At 49.5% G+C, this 17,140-nt stretch overlaps 1 protein-coding gene across 1 annotated transcript; it reads right to left on the reverse strand.

The window, feature by feature from the left end:
* Positions 1 to 141: 141 nt before the first annotated feature.
* On the reverse strand, positions 142 to 9,374 carry LOC135979324 (maestro heat-like repeat-containing protein family member 7). The gene is made up of 7 exons (XM_065579739.1): positions 9,198 to 9,374; positions 8,497 to 8,641; positions 5,837 to 5,932; positions 4,805 to 4,909; positions 3,959 to 4,094; positions 3,099 to 3,208; positions 142 to 367 (listed from the first exon to the last, which is right to left on the reverse strand). Exons 1-7 carry the CDS (start codon positions 9,350 to 9,352, stop codon positions 179 to 181), a joined length of 936 nt encoding a protein of 311 aa, XP_065435811.1. The 5' UTR covers positions 9,353 to 9,374; the 3' UTR covers positions 142 to 178.
* Positions 9,375 to 17,140: the final 7,766 nt, after the last annotated feature.

Consider the following 17,140-nt stretch of genomic DNA (forward strand, 5'->3'; position numbering starts at 1 on the left):
CAGAGAATTGTCCATGATGACTCCACCCTTGAGTGGTAACAGCTGATTTAGACCCCCTCCATTTGTATGTATAGTTGGGATTATGTTTTCCAATATACAGGAATCAGACTAGAAGATCTGATGGTTCCTTCTGGCCTTAAACTCTCTGAACGTATGACTGTTCCCAGCACTGGGAATTTTAGTTTCCGTCCATCTCAGCAGCAGCGCCCCATACCTTCTCCACCTTAGTCCCACCGCTGTTCACCATGGCAGACAGCAATCCCTCTGCAGTTGGCTGGCAGTTATTGTTGCAGTGATTCGTCAGGCCATCCATAACAGTCAGAATGAAATCTGTCCTCTCTCTTGGGTTGAAATAGACTCCAAAGAGCTGAAGCATATAGGGAAAAGTGTAATTTACAAAAGGCCTCGTCCTGATTCCACGGGGGGCTGATAACTACTGGAGCCCAGAGAAAGCCCTGGCTGGGGGTTGCAGGTCCTCTCCAGCTTCTCAGGGGCTCTGTTTTACTCCTTTCTATTACAGGGCCCCAGTGGCTGATGAGGTTTCTGCTGCGAAACCATATCACTCACAGTGAGGCAAGAGGACTAGTTAAACCATTACAGTGGCCAACCTAGGAGTGCTGCCGTGCATGTCAGGATGTGCATTTAGTGGTGTCAGACACCTACTTCTCAGGCATCCGAGGTGCAAGTGTCACCATTAAAAGATCAGCAGTTGCGGGATCCATGTAGTAATATTAGTAATGACTGTTACAGTACTCGGTCTTTGACTGTGACTGTATGTGATACCCTCCTACAACACATCCCAGCATAAATACAGCACCCAAGTCCTGATTACGACACCATCACCATACTTCCTGGCTTGCAGCCTGACCCAAAGACCATTGAAATCAATGGAAAGACTTCCATTGGCTTCAATAGGTTTTGGATCAAGCCTATATAGTATAGACCTCGTTGTGACAGCTTCTAACAACCCAAAGTACGAGAGCAGTAGGCGTTCAACCTTCCCCATATGGACACTCCCTTTCCTATACTAGGACCCTCCCAGAATCCCCTTCCAAACTAGCCAAGACCCTGTCCCATTTGGCAATAAGGAAAGGGCAGGGTGCCTGTGCCCCCCAGGTTGGGAACCCATCTGCTAGAGCAGTGGTTCTCAATCAGGGATACACATACCCCTGGGGGTACACACAGGGGTGGCAGGTTTGTATAATTTTTGGCATTGCCCAGAATGGGTCCAAGTCCCACCTCCCCCTACACCTGCCTAAGGCTCTGGGAGGGAGTCTGGGTGCGGGAGGGGGTTTGGGGTGCAGGTTCTGGGAGGAAGTTTGGGTGCTGGGTGCAGGCTCTGGGCTGGGATAGAGGGTTTGGGTGTGGGAGGGGGCGTGCGGCTGGTCCAAGGATGAGCAGTTTGGGGTGCAGCAGGCAGGCTGACCCTGGGCTGGGGCAGGGGGCCAGAGAGGAGGACTCCCCGCAGCCCTCTCCCTGCTGACGGCAGCAAGCTCTGTGGGAGAGGAAGGGGGGGCCTCCTCTCCGACCCCCAACACGACACTCATCCAAGCCCCCCCAGGCTGCTGCTCAGGAGGTCCAGCCAGGATAAGCCTCCCCCCTCCCCCGAGTCGACTCGGAGTCTCCTGCTGGGGTGCGGGGGGGGGGGGAGGGCTGCCATGCGCTCCTCCCCTCCTCCCTCCCCAGGCGCAGCAGCCGCCTCAGCCTGCCCCGGCGCCACTTCCTTGTAGCCGGCTGCGGCAGCGGCTGGCGAGAGAGCACAGTGCGGAGCTGCAGGGGGCAGCCGCCCGCTGCCCAGGGAAGGCAGGGGCTCTTGGGGGAGGCGCGCGGGGGTGGCAGCCGGGGCCGGGGGAGGTGCGTGGGGGCGGCTGGCGAGGGAGCACAGTGCGGAGCTGCAGGGGGCGCTTGGGGGAGGCGCGCGGGGGTGGCAGCCGGGGCCGGAGGAGGTGCGTGGGGGCGGCAGGCGAGGGAGCACAGTGCGGAGCTGCAGGGGGCGCTTGGGGGAGGCGCTTGGGGGTGGCAGCCGGGGCCGGGGGAGGTGCGTGGGGGCGGCAGCCGGGGCTGGGAGAGAGACCCGGCCCCGAACATTGGTGGAGCCGGGTCCCCTGGGCCCTGAATTTTCTCAAGCCCGGGCACCATGGGCCCATATAACTTGCCGTCCCTGGGGGTACAGGGGGTACATCAACTCATCTAGATATTTCCTTAGTTTCACAACAGGCTACATAAAAAGCACTAGCAAAGTTAGTCCAAACTAACATTTCATACAGACAATGACTTGTTTATACTGCTCTATCTACTATATCAGTGTTTCTCAATCTGGGTGTGGCAACCCCCAGGGGGGTCATGGGATGGGTTTAGGGGGGTCACAAGTTTAGGGTCGCCATTGGGGGTGGCAAGCAGGGCCCCCGCAAATCTAAGATACATGCAGAAGCTGAAGCCCAAGCCAAGCCCAATGCCTAGGTTTGCCAACTTTGGGTGTCCGTCAGTAGATCTGACCGGACACTATCAGATCCCCTTTTCAACCAGATTTTCTGGTCAAAAACCGGGCACCCGGCCACATTACCACCGCCCGGGGCTCAAGCTGAAACCCGAACCCCGCCACCTGGGACTGAAATCAGTGTCTCCTGAAAGAGGTACAATAGTCTGGAAAGGTTGAGAACCACTTGCTAGAGAGTAGATCACTCTTTATGAGCATTTCTTGTCTTCACTGTTGTAGCCGTGTCGGTCCCAGGATATTAGAGACACAAGGTGGGTGAGGTTCTATCTTTTATTGAACCAACTTCTGGTAGTGAGAGAGACCAGCTTTTGAGCTACACAGAGCTCTTCTGTGTCTGTCTGAAGAAGAGCTCTGTATGGCTCAAAAGTTTGTCTCTTTCACCCACAGAAGTTGATCCAATAAAAAAATTGGACCTCACCCATCTTGTTTCTTTCTGAGCATGTCATTTCTAGCCATGAGGAAGGGCAGGAGCTGTAATTCTTGGGTAAGCCATACACAATAGAGATGGGCGATCCAGGGACAGGAAGTAGTTTGGAGCTGTGCGATACCGTATTGTACTGACACCAATGTAGAATGGTCATTAGTGCCAGGACGTGATTACCTCTGCGATCTTGGAGGGGCTGTTGCAAACCACAGTGGGGCTCCAAGCAGCCAGAAATTCCTTGTTCCTCTGTTCAGTCCATTCCACATTCTTTCTGTCCAACTGTGCAACTGAAATACATGTTAATAACACTCTTAACTTTCCATTCTGCTTCCTGGCTTCTGCTCTCATCCCTCTTTACTGGACAAAGCCCTTGGTTTGGCCCTGATCCAGGAAAGCATTTAAGCACATACATTATTCGAAGCAGATGAATAATCCCAGGGACTTCCGTGGGACTACTCGCCTGATGAAAGTTACAGATGTGCGTAAATGTTGTGCTGGATCAGGGCCTTGACTCCCAGAGTAAAGTGGCTCTAGCAAGTGGTGACTGGAATCTAGCCAAAACACTTCAGTGGCATAGAAGTGGATTAACACAGTCATGAATTGAGCCCCAGATTTGGATCCAGATTTCCAACAGCCATCAAAGTTCTGGGGCGTTCGGGGTACTGGCATCTCGAACTGATCTAATTGGTCTGATGGTGTTTAATCCCCTATCATCGTGTCCCACTGACCCTTCCCATTCCCACTGAAGGAATTAGCTCTACCAGTCTCAGTTTGTGGTAACGTGTGTTGCCTTTCTCTGTATTCCCCCCCTCCCCTTTCCTTTCTTTGAAAGTCAGGGCTAGAATTACGGGATGACTATCAGACGCTTGTTTCTAGAGCCACAAAAAAAACAGCACTCTGTTCAAAGGAACAAATACCGAGCCAGATGCTCTACTTCTTCCTCAGGCACTACCCTGAACAGGAGCTTTGCCTGAGGAAAGCCTCTAGCATTTAGCTCCCAGAAGGGGGATTCAGATGCTCATCAGTGCTTCTCTTACTCTTTTGGCGCCACGCAATAGAGATGAGGTAATGAACAGCCTCTGCTGCCTTTGAGCCGATCTCCTTGACGGGATCCCCACAGCGGATCCCCAGCACTGCAACCAGGTGTCCGAGCCTGGTGAATGGAGACGCTTCCTAATGGTACAAAAGAGGAGAGGAGGAATCCATTACCACTGCAGGTAAAGCGGGCTGTGTCTCCTAGGCAAGGAGTCTATATCCACACAGTCCCTTTCTATAACGGGGCGTGATCCTCAACTCTCCCTTTTCAGAAGAGGCTTGGGAGCCAGAAGAAGAATATAGGGCTCGATCCCGCACCACAGACGTCCACTGGAGTTTTGCCACAGACGTCAGTGGGAGCAAGATCAGGATCATAATGATCTGTAACGGCTGAGGTGGGCTGGAATGGAGAGGCCTCTTCCTGCAGCTCTACAAGAGGAAAGTATCCCATGGTACTAGGATGAGGAATGGAGACAAACAGGGAACCAGCTGGGGATGAAATGTCTTCAGTCTCTAGGATTTTGAAATCTCTTTTCTCTGAAATTCATTAGATCCAACCATAGAAAAACCCGTTCTTCCTGTGCCCCTTGTTAGCTGTCTTTCCTGCATTGGAAAGAGGTGGCCTATTCCTCCAGGGCACTGGATTTATTTTCCAAGTGTATCAGATGCCAACTCATCTCAGTCAGGATGATGGACGAGCAACGAGATCGGTTTTTCCTCCGCCTATTAGGGAGCATTGCACTGTGGGGCCCATCAACATACTTCTAAGCAGGAAGTTTCTCTGGCGTGGAAGAGTGCCCTGTAGGTCTAGTTTGCAATCAGGTCACTAGAAGTCAAGAGTTACTCACATCCAGTTTGACTTCTGTGGCCACGAAGTTTAGGAGCAGTATGCTGCTCCATACAGCCCTCTCCCGCAGGCAATCTTTCCTGGACTGCATCCAGGAGCCCATGAGCTGCAGGAAAAACAAGAGAGGTTAAAAATAACAGGGGGAAAGGGTGTATACAAGTGATCCCCAAAGGATAATCTTTATTCTGGCTGAATCATCTCACTCTTACAGATACAGGCTGCGTCTGCTTTGTGCAGACTCAAAATACACATGGAATTCTTCTCTTCGAACGAAAGCAAAGTGCATTTCTCTCTGAGGGCCCAGTCACACACCCGCTGAAGTCAATGAAAGTTTTGACATTGATCTAAGGACCGATCCAATGCCCATTGAAGTCAACGGAAAGGTCCCCATTTGATTTCAATGAGCATTGGATCGAGCCTTTAATGGATGCAGGATTGGGTCCTATGTAAGGAAGGGAAGGGCCAAGTCTTCTCTGGACAAGCCACACAATCCAGCATTTCATTCAGCAAAATAAGAGCAGCTGGAAGAAAACTTCTATTCTTTCATAATTGCAGACTTTGGGCCAGCCCTCATGCTCTGTAGTTAGCGGCAGTCTTGGTTCCCATTGCACCCACTGGTTCTCACTGTGGGACAGCTGGAGCTGGGAGTTCTGTGGAGGCCAGGTGCCAGCCCTCACGGGGGACTAGAGTCCTGGCAGCGACCCCTCCAATTGCATCAGGAGTGGCAATGATGGGCAGTAAAGGGAATAACGTCCTCATTTGGAAAGGACACTGTGATGTAAGGGCCACCAGGAGACAGGAAAGAAACTGAGGGTAACAATGGAGGAGATTGTCAGACCTCACAGATGGAAATAGAAGACTCCCCCGTGCTACATGAACCTTATCACATATGCCCTAATAGGAGAACTCTGTGGAGATGGGGCACTCCGTTCTTTCCTTAACTCTCCTTTCCCTCACAAGCTCTTAACAAGATTTTCCTGTTCCTCTTCCCTACCTTACCATCCTCCAACCGGCATCTCCAGATCCTGTTTACCTGCAAGATGCTCTCTAGCTCAGCCGGAACTGGATTTTCTAAAATCAGACTCTGGAGCATCTCGTTGAGGGTCTGCAATGTTCCAAAGAAGAGGTCCTGAAAGGAGGGGAAACCGTTATGCTCAGCGCCACAGAGCTGTGGATTATACAAATAATTTATCTTATGGGCTTGAGGCAAGAATCACAGGGTGAAATTCTTTGGCCTGTATTATACAAGAAATCAGGCTAGATCAGGGGTGGCCAACCTGTGGCTCCGGAGCCATATGTGGCTCTTCAGAAGTTAATATGCGGCTCCTTGTATAGGCACCGACTCCGGGACTGGAGCTACAGGCGCCAACGTTCCAATGTGCCCGGGGGTGCTCATCAGCGGCGTAGCCAGGTGGAGGGAACAGGGGCAGTGGAAAAAAAAAAGCGCCACCCGCTGCGGCCCTTTTACTGACAGGGCGGCGCTCCGGGTCTTCGGCGGCGGGACCTTCACTCGCTCTGCGGGTCTTCGGCGTCATTTCGGCGATGAAGCTTCAGTGCCGCCGAAGACACCCGGAGCTAGTGAAGGTCCCGCCGCCGAAGTACCGCCAAGACCCGGAGCGCCGCCCCGTCAGTAAAAGCGCTGCAGCAGGTGGTGCCTTTTTTTTTCTGCTCCCGGGTGAGTAAAATGAAAAAGGCGCCACTTGTGCTCGGTGGGGGAGCGGCCGCTGCCCCACGTCCACCCTAGCTACGCTACTGGTGCTTACTGCTCAACCCCTGGCTCTGCCACAGGCTCTGCCCCCCCTCCACCCCTTCCCGCCTCATCCCCTGAGCCTGCCGTGCCATTGCTCCTCCCCTCCAGAGCCTCCTGCACGCCACCAAACAGCTGATCGGGACGTGCGGGGGGGGGGCGGGCGCTGATCAGCGGGGCTGCCAGAGGGCGGGAGGCGCTGGGAGTGGGGTGGGGGAGCTGATGCGGGGGCTGCTGACATATTACTGTGGATCTTCAGCAATATACGTTGGTAAATTCTGGCTCCTTCTCCTAAGACAAGGTCTATAAAAATAAGGCCAGATCCTCAATGAGTGCATATTGACATAGCTCCATCAGCAGGCGTGAAGCTACACGGATTCATACCAGCGAAGGGTCTGGCCCATACTTCTTGTGCACAATAGTTGCTAAATAATTAGCTACTTCACTTATTCAATAATGTGGGTGCCCTGAACGCAAGAGAAACCGTATTTAGATTTGTTCTGGGCAGTGAATCCTTCAGGAATCTCGAGAAAACTAGCCTCATGTTTCAACTGATATTGGCCTGCCGTGATTCAAAGCTGTGCTCTTGACAATCATCCAGAAAGCCAGATGCATCGTTATATCCCTGCCTCATTTCCATTATAAACCAAAGGAAACTGATAACAGAAAGACATCTGCAGTATAAATGACCCTTTTCTTATAATTGATCTTCCAAATCATCCCCCAAACCTGATGTAATGAATTCATCAATGCCTCCCTTGGGAAGATAACATGCAGCAAAGCCCTTATCAGAGAGTAAGGAAAATGTTATAGCAAAGAAAGTCCTACATTGAAATGAGATTTTTTAACATTAGAAATAAATATCACTTTAATAAATATATCACCTTGTCTTTGCAGGAGCGCCGCCAGATTTTCTGCTGCCCAAGGCGGCGGAAGGTCCCGCCCCGAAATGCCGCCCCCCACAGAGGCGGCGGAAGGTCCCGCCGCCGAAATACCACTGTGGTCGCCACCCCTCAAATTGTAGCGCCGTAGGCGACCGCCTAATGGATTACGCCGGCCCTGTGTCTGTGCCCTTTACTCCTCTGGGTCTTAGATACTATTCACTCCAATGATTTGGTTAGAGAGACCATATGTGAGCATGCGGGATGTGAGGCAAATTAAGTGTTCTAAATTCTATTGACTTTGGTAGTGAATTTGGTCCAGTGTCTGTAATTTCTCTCCCCTCAACTTTAGGGCCATAAATGGCTTTTCAGAATTAAAAAAGCGCAGGCACTGAAAGCTTTAGCAACTCTGACAGTACGGGTCAGATGTTTAAAGATTTGCCACCATATTTACACCCACAATTTGCAGGCGCAGCTTTGCTCCTACTGGTCTTTTCACCCGTCAAGTTGATCACTTGGATGCCAAAGTACTGGACTTAGGTGTGAAATCAGGTATTTCAGGTGCCCACGTGTGCTAAGGTGTAACTGCAAATAATTGCAGGTCAAAAGTAGGGACTAAAGTAAAGTTCAGGCTGAAAATGTGGCTGTATCGAGTGCCGCAGGACCCCAACTTTATTCAGCCCCTTCATGCAAGAGGACCTAGCTGTGGGAGGTGCCACACACCAGAAATACCTGGTCAGTGATCAAACAATAGCCAGCCCCATTTCTGGGGCAAGCACTAAGTACGTTTTCCTCATTCCACATGCCTCATTTTAGCTTCACCACCCAGATTGGGATCCCCAGTAGTTCCCTAGTAAATTGAAAACGGATGGATCATTTTCATAATTGGGAATGTGGCAGCCACTTGCTGTATGCATGGGACGAATGATCAGGGCCACGTCACCGGGGCTAAAGTCCCCAACTGATACTCCACAATGGCGTTCCATGAGAAATTTCGCTGACAGTGTAGTCACATATCACCAATATGGGCCCAAAGTAAGTAACAGGAAGCCATTCTTGAGTTACCTTTGTGTCCTGGGCGCTTGTACCCCTGATTACTCCTTGCGCCTGCAATGTCGTTAGAAGTGGCAGGGAAAACACGCTCTTGAGGAATGTTCTCAGCAGGACCCTTCTCTGGTGGGAGCCCATGGCCTTCACCACATGCTTTTTGCTGGTAAAAGGAAGAAGCCTGGATTGGACTTTGAGGTGCTGAAGCGTAACGGAGGCATCAGATGGTGAGGACATGAACTGAGGGTTATGCTGAAGGAGCGTGAGACTAAGAGACATCTGGACTATACAAGAGAACAAGATCATGTGACCAGTAACAATGTAGAAGAGTAAGACACTGGCAAAGATTAACAGAACACAGGAAAAGCACGGGAGGGCAGGGACTGGTGACCCGAATAGTAAATCCGGCTCAGAAACGTTACAGAAGAGAGTGAAGGAAATGACTCAGCTGACACCTCCAGAAAGAAAATCATCTCAAAATGTCTGCAGAGACTCTTGGCTTTGAATCACATGTGGAGTAAAGAGGATTACAATGTTACTGGGTAGAAAATCATCAGTCAGCCATGCAATAGTCCCCTAGCTCCTCCCCAAAGAGTCCTCAGCATCTAAAGAGAAAAAGGCACGAAGTGAGGGACTGCTATTGGCAACTCTGATCCCACCGAGCATGGAGTGAGAAGCCAGGTGTGAAGGCTGGGCAGTTAAATGAGAAGTCACGTTACCTCAGTTCGATAATGATGGCCATGGCCTGGAGCCGTATGGTGCTGGAGAGAGAGTCCCAGGGTTCTTTCTTAATCATCTCCTGTAAGTCACAAAGGGGCAAACATAGTAAATGAGACACAAGTGCTCCCAGCATCAGTCCTACTCCCTCACACATTCATTGAGGAGGTTATACAAAGCCCTGGCATCACAGCTAACTCTGGAGGCCTCAAAAAGGGCTAAATTAGCCACAGGCTTCTCCAGAGTCTCCAATAAATCCCCAGCTAAAAGAACATCAGATATTCCAAAAGTAACAAGGAGCCCAGCCAAAACCCAGGATCTTCCTTTCTGATGGAAGAGCTCCCAGATCATGAAGCTACTCAGCCAGTGGTGTTGTCCAAAGGGATCTCATCCATTTCTACCCAGCCACAAATTCACTCACTCATTTCCTCATCCATCTCTGTCCACTCATCTCCTACTTCCCACCAACTAGCATCCTCTCTCTGTCCATTCACACTAATATTTCCAGTCAATCAGCACTGACCTCAATTTTACACACTGAAATAATTGCTTCAGTGTATACAACAAAGTTCTTTACAACTCTCCAGATTCCATGGACCCTAGCGTGGGTTTAGCAGCTATGTATTCTCCACAGTTCATCAATCTTTTCCAGCCAACAACACGGACCCTGTGTATATTATTTACTCACCACTATGGCTCCTGCAGTGTCTGATGCAAAGTTGTGAATAAAAAAGTCAGGCATGTTATGCCAGTCGATGCTCTTGCTGAGAACAAACAAGAGTCTTAAGAGACTTTTTTTCACAATGAAATCCTAAACCAAAATGAGAAAAAATATATATCAGGGTGAAAGGGATTTAGATAGAGAACATCATCGGGTAGAATATTCTACCTTCATTCAAAACCCCTCCACACGGAACACCTGGTAGATAAATTAGCAATGTTGCAGAGCAATGAATAGTCAGGAGCAGAAATCGTGGTGAGTTGAGGATGATGATGTATCCGGGCAGCACCTACAATATACTGGGCTCTGTCTGCAAACAAAGGAAGACACAGGCCCAGCTCCCAAGAATTGACAGTCTAAGAAGGTTCTGATGGCTTCCAGCAGAATGTTGGCTTGTGTAGGACCTGACTGTGTGAGCTACTTGTTCAGAGAAGGGTTGGATCAAGGAGAACAAGCAGAACAGCAATGGGACTCCATGTGGAGGACTCCACACAGGGCCTGTTTTCTGTAGGACAAGTAGCCAGATGTAGCGTGACCATGTGTAATAAATGAAGGGGGGGGCTCCCTTTTATGAACACCCAGCCAGCCAGTTAGCTATAAAGTCCCTCTTGGTGGCTGTTCTCTGCTGCTTTACCTGTAAAGGGTTAACAAAGTTCCCCAGCTAAAGGAAAAGGACGCGATAAATCGATCCTCGAACGCGCTCCCTGTCGACTCCGGAACTCCACCAGAGCGAGAGGCGGAAGCGGAGTCGATGACCGTCGATCCCGTGCTGTGAGGACCCGAGGTAAATCGATCTAAGATATGTCGACTTCAGCTACGCTATTCTCGTAGCTATTCTTGTAGCTGAAGTTGCGTGTCTTAGATCGATCCCCCCCCAGTGTAGACCAGCCCTGAGAGAGTAGCAGTCGCCAGGGGAGACCTTGGGTGGAAATGTCTCGTCCTTGAGTCCAACAGATAGTGTGAGGCAGGGGAGTAGCCGGGCAAGAATCTACTGAAACTAGCACAGAGTGGTGGGAAATCCCTGCAAATCAAGGATACCACTGACAAACGGGGCATGAGATCACCAAACAGTTTGTGGGATGTATCTGGAGAAGGCACCTAATATGTATAATAGGAGAAAAGCATCCAGAGGCTGGATTGTCTGGAGTAAGTGAAAGAAGAAAGGTTGAGTGCTGTAGGCAAAGGGTTTGAAGAGAAGTCAGACCCTACGTGATAAACCTTCTGGGATGTCCCAGGCTGGGTCAGGTGGGACAGACAGTGTGAGGGGACACTAGTTTACAGATTAGATGGAGAAGGTTTATACCTCTTTGTTACTATTGAAGTAGTCAACAGTGTTTCTCCATGATTCCAGCAAGAGCATGGCTCCCTCCATAGCACAGCCATGCTGCTCACGTCCACTTTCATCCGCCTCCCAAATAGTCTCCATGCACGAGATATCTGGGACTAATAAAAAAGAAAGAATGACAGAAAGACAGAAATTACTGCCATTGCTGGTTAAAGGGGAACGAACGCGCCCTGAGGTGTCATTCATGGACTGATTGGTGCCCAAAAGACAGTTCATTTAAACCAAAGAAAGGACACGGTCTGTCTGTCTTGGGGTTGTATACTGCTGCCCATCACCGTGGTATCTGGGCTCCTTCCAGCTAAAATCAATGAGCAATAGCGAAGTTCCTATGGAAAGCTTGGCGTCACTGGCACATCTCCCTTTTTGGGGTAAGATATCTCTGCTCTGGGTAGGGTTATCTTTTGTTTGTTGGCTTGATTGGTTTGATTCCCACCGCTTGTTTTGAATAGGGCTAGACATCTATATCCTGCTTGAGCAGGGAAGAAGTGAAGGAAACTGTGATGCTGGTGAAATAAGCCACTGACTCTCAAAGCAAGAGAGATTGGTGTGATCAAAATCAGAATCAAATTGGGGATTCCTTAAAAAACAAAAACAAAATAAGAGAGACCCAGAATGAGACTCCTTTGCACTTCTATGGAGTTTTTCAGGGGAGGATCTCCAAATGGCTTTTAAAGGTGGGCTGGTATTATTACCACCATTTTTATGGCTGGAGAAACCATGGCACAGGGAGCTGAAGTGACTGGCTCAGTCAAACAGCAGGTCACTGGCAATGCTGGGAATAGAAGATAGTTCTCCTGACTCCAGTCACATCCTCTACCCCCTTTATTTCTTGGATAAATGTTATTGATTCATTACACAATAAATATCTTGTGCTCTCCGATTGGACATGAATGAGCACAGACCCAAAGAAATACCAGGACTCGCTGTACTGTATAGGGCCAACCAAATAATAGATTTGTCCGATAGCATGAACATTAGCCAGCCAAATCTGGCTGAATAGGACTGGCTAATGCTCTTGTAATTAGGATTCAGTTTACATATCCTGCTTTGCCGCCGTCAGCAGCATGGGAAAGCAGCTAGGAGCTCGTGATGGGTGGAACAGCCAGGATAACATCCTCCCAAGGGAAGTGGTGGAAACCCCATTGCTTAAGTCTGTGGTTTTCAGGTTGGCCACTTATTCAAAGTCAAAGAATTTCGCCTTTACACTCATTATAAGAGTTAGAAATGTGTCATTGCTAACAACGTTAGCCCTACAGAATTCACCTGCACGTGTGTTGTGAGAGGTTGGCCAAGAATATTTGACCTTGAAGGGTAAAGGTGTGCAGGGAGTGGGGGAGCAAGATTATTTTTGCTTTAGGTTATAATACAATTTTCAATGCCTCCTGACTCCCTTGATTGCTCTGTGTAATCATCTGGGGTCAAGACCCACTGTTTGAGAAACGTTGGCTAAAGACATTTAAAACTAGACTGGACTAAACCAGGGCTCAGCGTGGGATGGGCCGCGGTGGCCTGGCATATTGGCTTCTTTTTTCTAATGCCTTTTTGTTCTGCAGCATCTAAGCTTTCATTTAGAAACAATGTAAGTCTCTAGCTGTTATTTAAGATTTTTATTATAGTAATGCCTACGGGCTCTCCAAGAGCAGGGCCCTATTGTGGAGAGGCACCAGCTGGGCCCAGAATGTGTGTGGGGGTGTCTCCTTTTCACACTTCTGGGTGCAGAAGCGTGGCCACACCTAGGCCCCATTTTACTCCCTCCCCATTCCTCCTTATGGTTCCTGAGAGAGATGTACCTGCCAGAGCAGTGGAAAGAGGCCTTAGTGTAATGAGAACCAGGCTCTAGGATCCAGAAATAGGACTCCCATTCCAACCCAGGTATTGGGCTAGTCAGTCATCCCTAGTGTTGTATTGTTCTGCCTGCTCCAAGCAATGACTTCACTACAAGGGTAAGAAAGAGAAGGGAGAGCAGTGTGTGGTGGAGAGAAATAGAAACTGCCCTTCCTCTTCCAGCAGCCAGAGATTCCCAGAGAAATACAGGCTCTGGGGGCATCATCACCTCCACCAGTGCTGGAAAGCCTTAGAAATACAGGGGTCTGACCGTCACCCGGGTCTAGTGTTTGTATCAGGGCTTGTAAGTATTGCGTTCACACTGGGGATGGAAGGACCTCACAGAGATCCAGCATTTACCAAACTGGTCCTGATTCAGGAACACTGTCTCCTGTCATTCCAGTCTCTGGGACATTCCGGGATGATTAGTACTGGGACTGATTGCTGCTAGCTCATTATTTATTTGCGAAGCTCCAGCAGTGATCTCTGCCCCCCGTGCAGAACAGAGGGCTGCCCTCGAGCTGCATGCAGACTCAGCCATGGAAGAGCACTGTCCACCCACTAGCAAAGCCATGCGGCCACATCTATTTGTTCTCCCCTCCTCCACTTTTTCCATGTTTTTCCCCCGCACTCTCTGTGCCTTGTCTTCAGTTTCCCCTTAGTGGAACACAAACCCAAGAGCCTTTGGGATCACTGCAAATCTTTGAACACATGGGGGTTGAGACTGAGTTTGCCTCCCTTCATTCCCACCCCTTAGCGCATCCTTAGCCTTTCCTTTTACCTGTAGTGACAGTTCGGGGATATCGCGTCTGGCCTCTCTTCGATTTTTGGCAGATTCGCTTTAGACACCTTAGGATGGGCCCACTCTGCTTAGGAACGACCTTGGCTGGGCCATCTTGAGTATCTTCTCGAGCCAGCTCCGGCTCACGCTGACTCCCACTGGAATGTTCCTCTCTTCCCAAGGTGGACGTGCCCTCAGCAGCCGCGTCCTCCTCCTTCTTCTCCCTTGGCAAGCTGTGCACGTCCATTCTGCAACAAGTCAGGAAGGGTGGCCAGTTTTGTTTCAGTCGATCTTATTGTCTGCGGGACAATTTCCAGCCTGAAGCTGGTGAGAATGTGTGCGTCGTCCTCTGGCTAAAAATGTGAGCCACAGACAGCAGAGCCCAAGAACTGGGGCCCAGATCCTCAAAGGTATGGAGTTTCCTAACGTCCATGGAAATCAATGGCAGTTAGGAGCTTAAATACCTCTGAGAATCTGGGCCTGGGACCCTGCACCCCCTGCCAATCCCCTCACCAAGTGTATCTCTACACTTGTAGCTGGGGGTGTGATACCCAGCTCGCATACACATATTCACACTGGCTTGCTAAAATAGCACTGTAGCAAGGATAGCACGGACAGCGGTGAGAGGGGCTAGCCACCCCGAGTACAACCCCACCCGGACCCTATGAGTACGTACTCCGGCGGCTAGCCCAAGCCACTGCCTAAACTGTCGCAGCCATGCTGCTATTTAACACGCTAGCTTGATGACAGCTAGCGCAGGGATGTCGCCTCAAGCAGGGAATCGCACCCTGCTTGGTCCTGCCTCAGCGTAGGGGGCTGGACTTGATGATTTCTTGAGGAGCCGTCCAGCCCCACAGTTCTGTGATTGGTGCCAGAACCTCAGTTGAGAATTGCCTTCCTTTTTAACATGTAAATGCTCAGCTGTAATGAATCTAGTTCTTTTAAATACAGAAATAAATCCTCGACTCAAATTGTAGATTAGCAAAGGTTTGGAGGTTCCTTTTGGAACTTTGTTGTTTTAATAAAGTCAATAAATATACTCAAAACTATGCAAAGGATAAGCAGTGTGGTCTAATGGTTTGAGTATGGGACTGGAAACCAGAAATAGATTTCTCATCCTGGCTTTGCCACTCACTCGCTGTGTGATGCTGGGCAACTCACGTCCCCGCCCCGTGCCTCAGTTTCCCCATGTACCAAAAAGGCATGATACTGACCCTTCTGTACCTCGAAGAGATGAGGTAGGTTACTTAGTTAATGTTTGTAAAGAGAAAAGAGGTGACAAAACTAATCTGACACAATGATGGCACCAAGAGTGGAATTATAAAGCACCTAAAAATCCAAACAACTATACATGTATCACAATATTTGCCAACCCAAAATTCAGTTATGGTGCTTCTAAAAAAACCCACATTGAACACTGTCCATCGCATACGCGTTTCATTTGAATAATACATTTGTTGAGTCAGATCCGCAGCTGCTGGAAATCAGAATACTTCATTCAAGTCAATGGAGCTGTCGATTTATAGCAGCTGAAGATCTGGCCCATAAAACCCAACACATTTTAAGCCCGAAGTTTACTTGCTTTAGAAGTTGGGACTCTTAACTAATTTCACAATCATTGGTTTCCTCCAATACTTGAGCTATGAACAAAGATGGAGAAAGAAGTTTACAAAGCTAAGATTACAGGTTTGATAGTCATCAATCAATATCACAATATACTTCTTAGTCTAGTGGGCAACACAAAGTTTAGCTGTATTCAAAATATCACATTGTGCTCCAATATTACTTAAATCCTCTGTCAAAGATTTAAATTTTAATCTACATGCTTGCGCTCAGGGGAGGCTCTAGTTTTTTTGCCGCCCCAAGCACGGCAGGCAGGCTGCCTTCGGCGGTGCGCCTGCGGGAGGTCCGCCGGTCCCGCAGATTTGGCGTACCCGCCGCCGAATTACCGCCGAATCCACGGGACCGGCGGACCTCCCACAGGCGCGCCGCCGAAGGCAGCCTGACTGCCGCCCTCTCACCGACCGGCAGGGCACCCCCCGCGGCTTGCCGCCCCAGGTACGCGCTTGGAGCGCTGGTGACTGGAGCCGCCGCTGCTTGTGCTCCACTGGAGACAGCAGGAAAAATTACAGCTCTTCACATTCATTACAAAATTTCATTGCACTCTCCAAAGCTCTGGATTTTAGTGGGATGTAAGAGGTACATGACTTTTTGCTGACCCTCAGCCCGGGGGAGAATTGCACCCCCAAAAGCATTAAAGAGCATGTATCTGTATCTCCTCATTCCTTTCTAATCCTGGAAAATTTTAAACATTGAAATGGGCAGCGCAAAACCAAAATGATCTGCCACAGTGGGGAAAGGAAATGTTATTCTTCATTCAAGATGGAGAATTATGGAGAATCAACTTGAAGGCAGATTTTAAGGGCCATGTCTCAAGCCCAATTGCTGCCTCTCATGCCAGCTGTGAGGATGAGGCCACAGAATGGGGATCAGCTTCCCTAAATCTCCAGGAACTGAAGTGGAAATCCCCTACTGTCCATTCTGCACCTGGAGGAAATAATGCCACAGCAAAGAGCCTCTCCTTTCCACACTCTGCTCCAGGGACAGCAGAAGCCATCTTTTTATTGGGCCTATATCTGGGCCTGATCCAAGCCCATTGAAGTTAGTGGGCGACTCCCCTGATTGTGTCCTCTGGGGTCTGTGCGTATGGAGCTCGTCTACAGATGAATGGAGGCCTGGAACAGAACCCACTTCCTTTCATTCCCCACTTCAGGGACAAGGGCCCTGTGTGAGATCCTAGAACAGGGTCCCAGAGAGGGATCAGTGGAAGAGACTCCCAGAGGGGGCAAGTCTTTCTAGGGATCTCAGTGATCTCCGGAAGTCCTTGCTGGGTTAATGAAATATAACCTTAACATGCAGCCTTATCAACTCTGGAGTTATTCCCTATCTGCCACAATTTTTACAGCTGAACTAAAGAATTGAGTGTGAGAGAGAGGTAGGGCACAAGTCGCCCCTGATCAGACAGCTGGATTCCCTCCTGGATTCTGTTAGGATGGCACTTTTCATGCCAGAGCGGGAGAGACATCAAATGGAACAAAGGCCCAGACTCTCAAAGGTATTTAGACTCCTAACTCCCATGGATTTCAGTGGCAGTTAAGTGCCTAAATACCTTTGAGGTTCTGGGCCAAAAAAATGAATTTAATTTAAATTAATTTCAAACTGAATTTAAGCAAAGTGGGTCTCTGTTGGTCAGAGGTAGGACAGCCATGGGGAG

Source organism: Chrysemys picta, unplaced genomic scaffold, assembly GCF_011386835.1.
Source record: "Chrysemys picta bellii isolate R12L10 unplaced genomic scaffold, ASM1138683v2 scaf764, whole genome shotgun sequence".
Lineage (NCBI taxonomy): Eukaryota > Metazoa > Chordata > Testudines > Emydidae > Chrysemys > Chrysemys picta.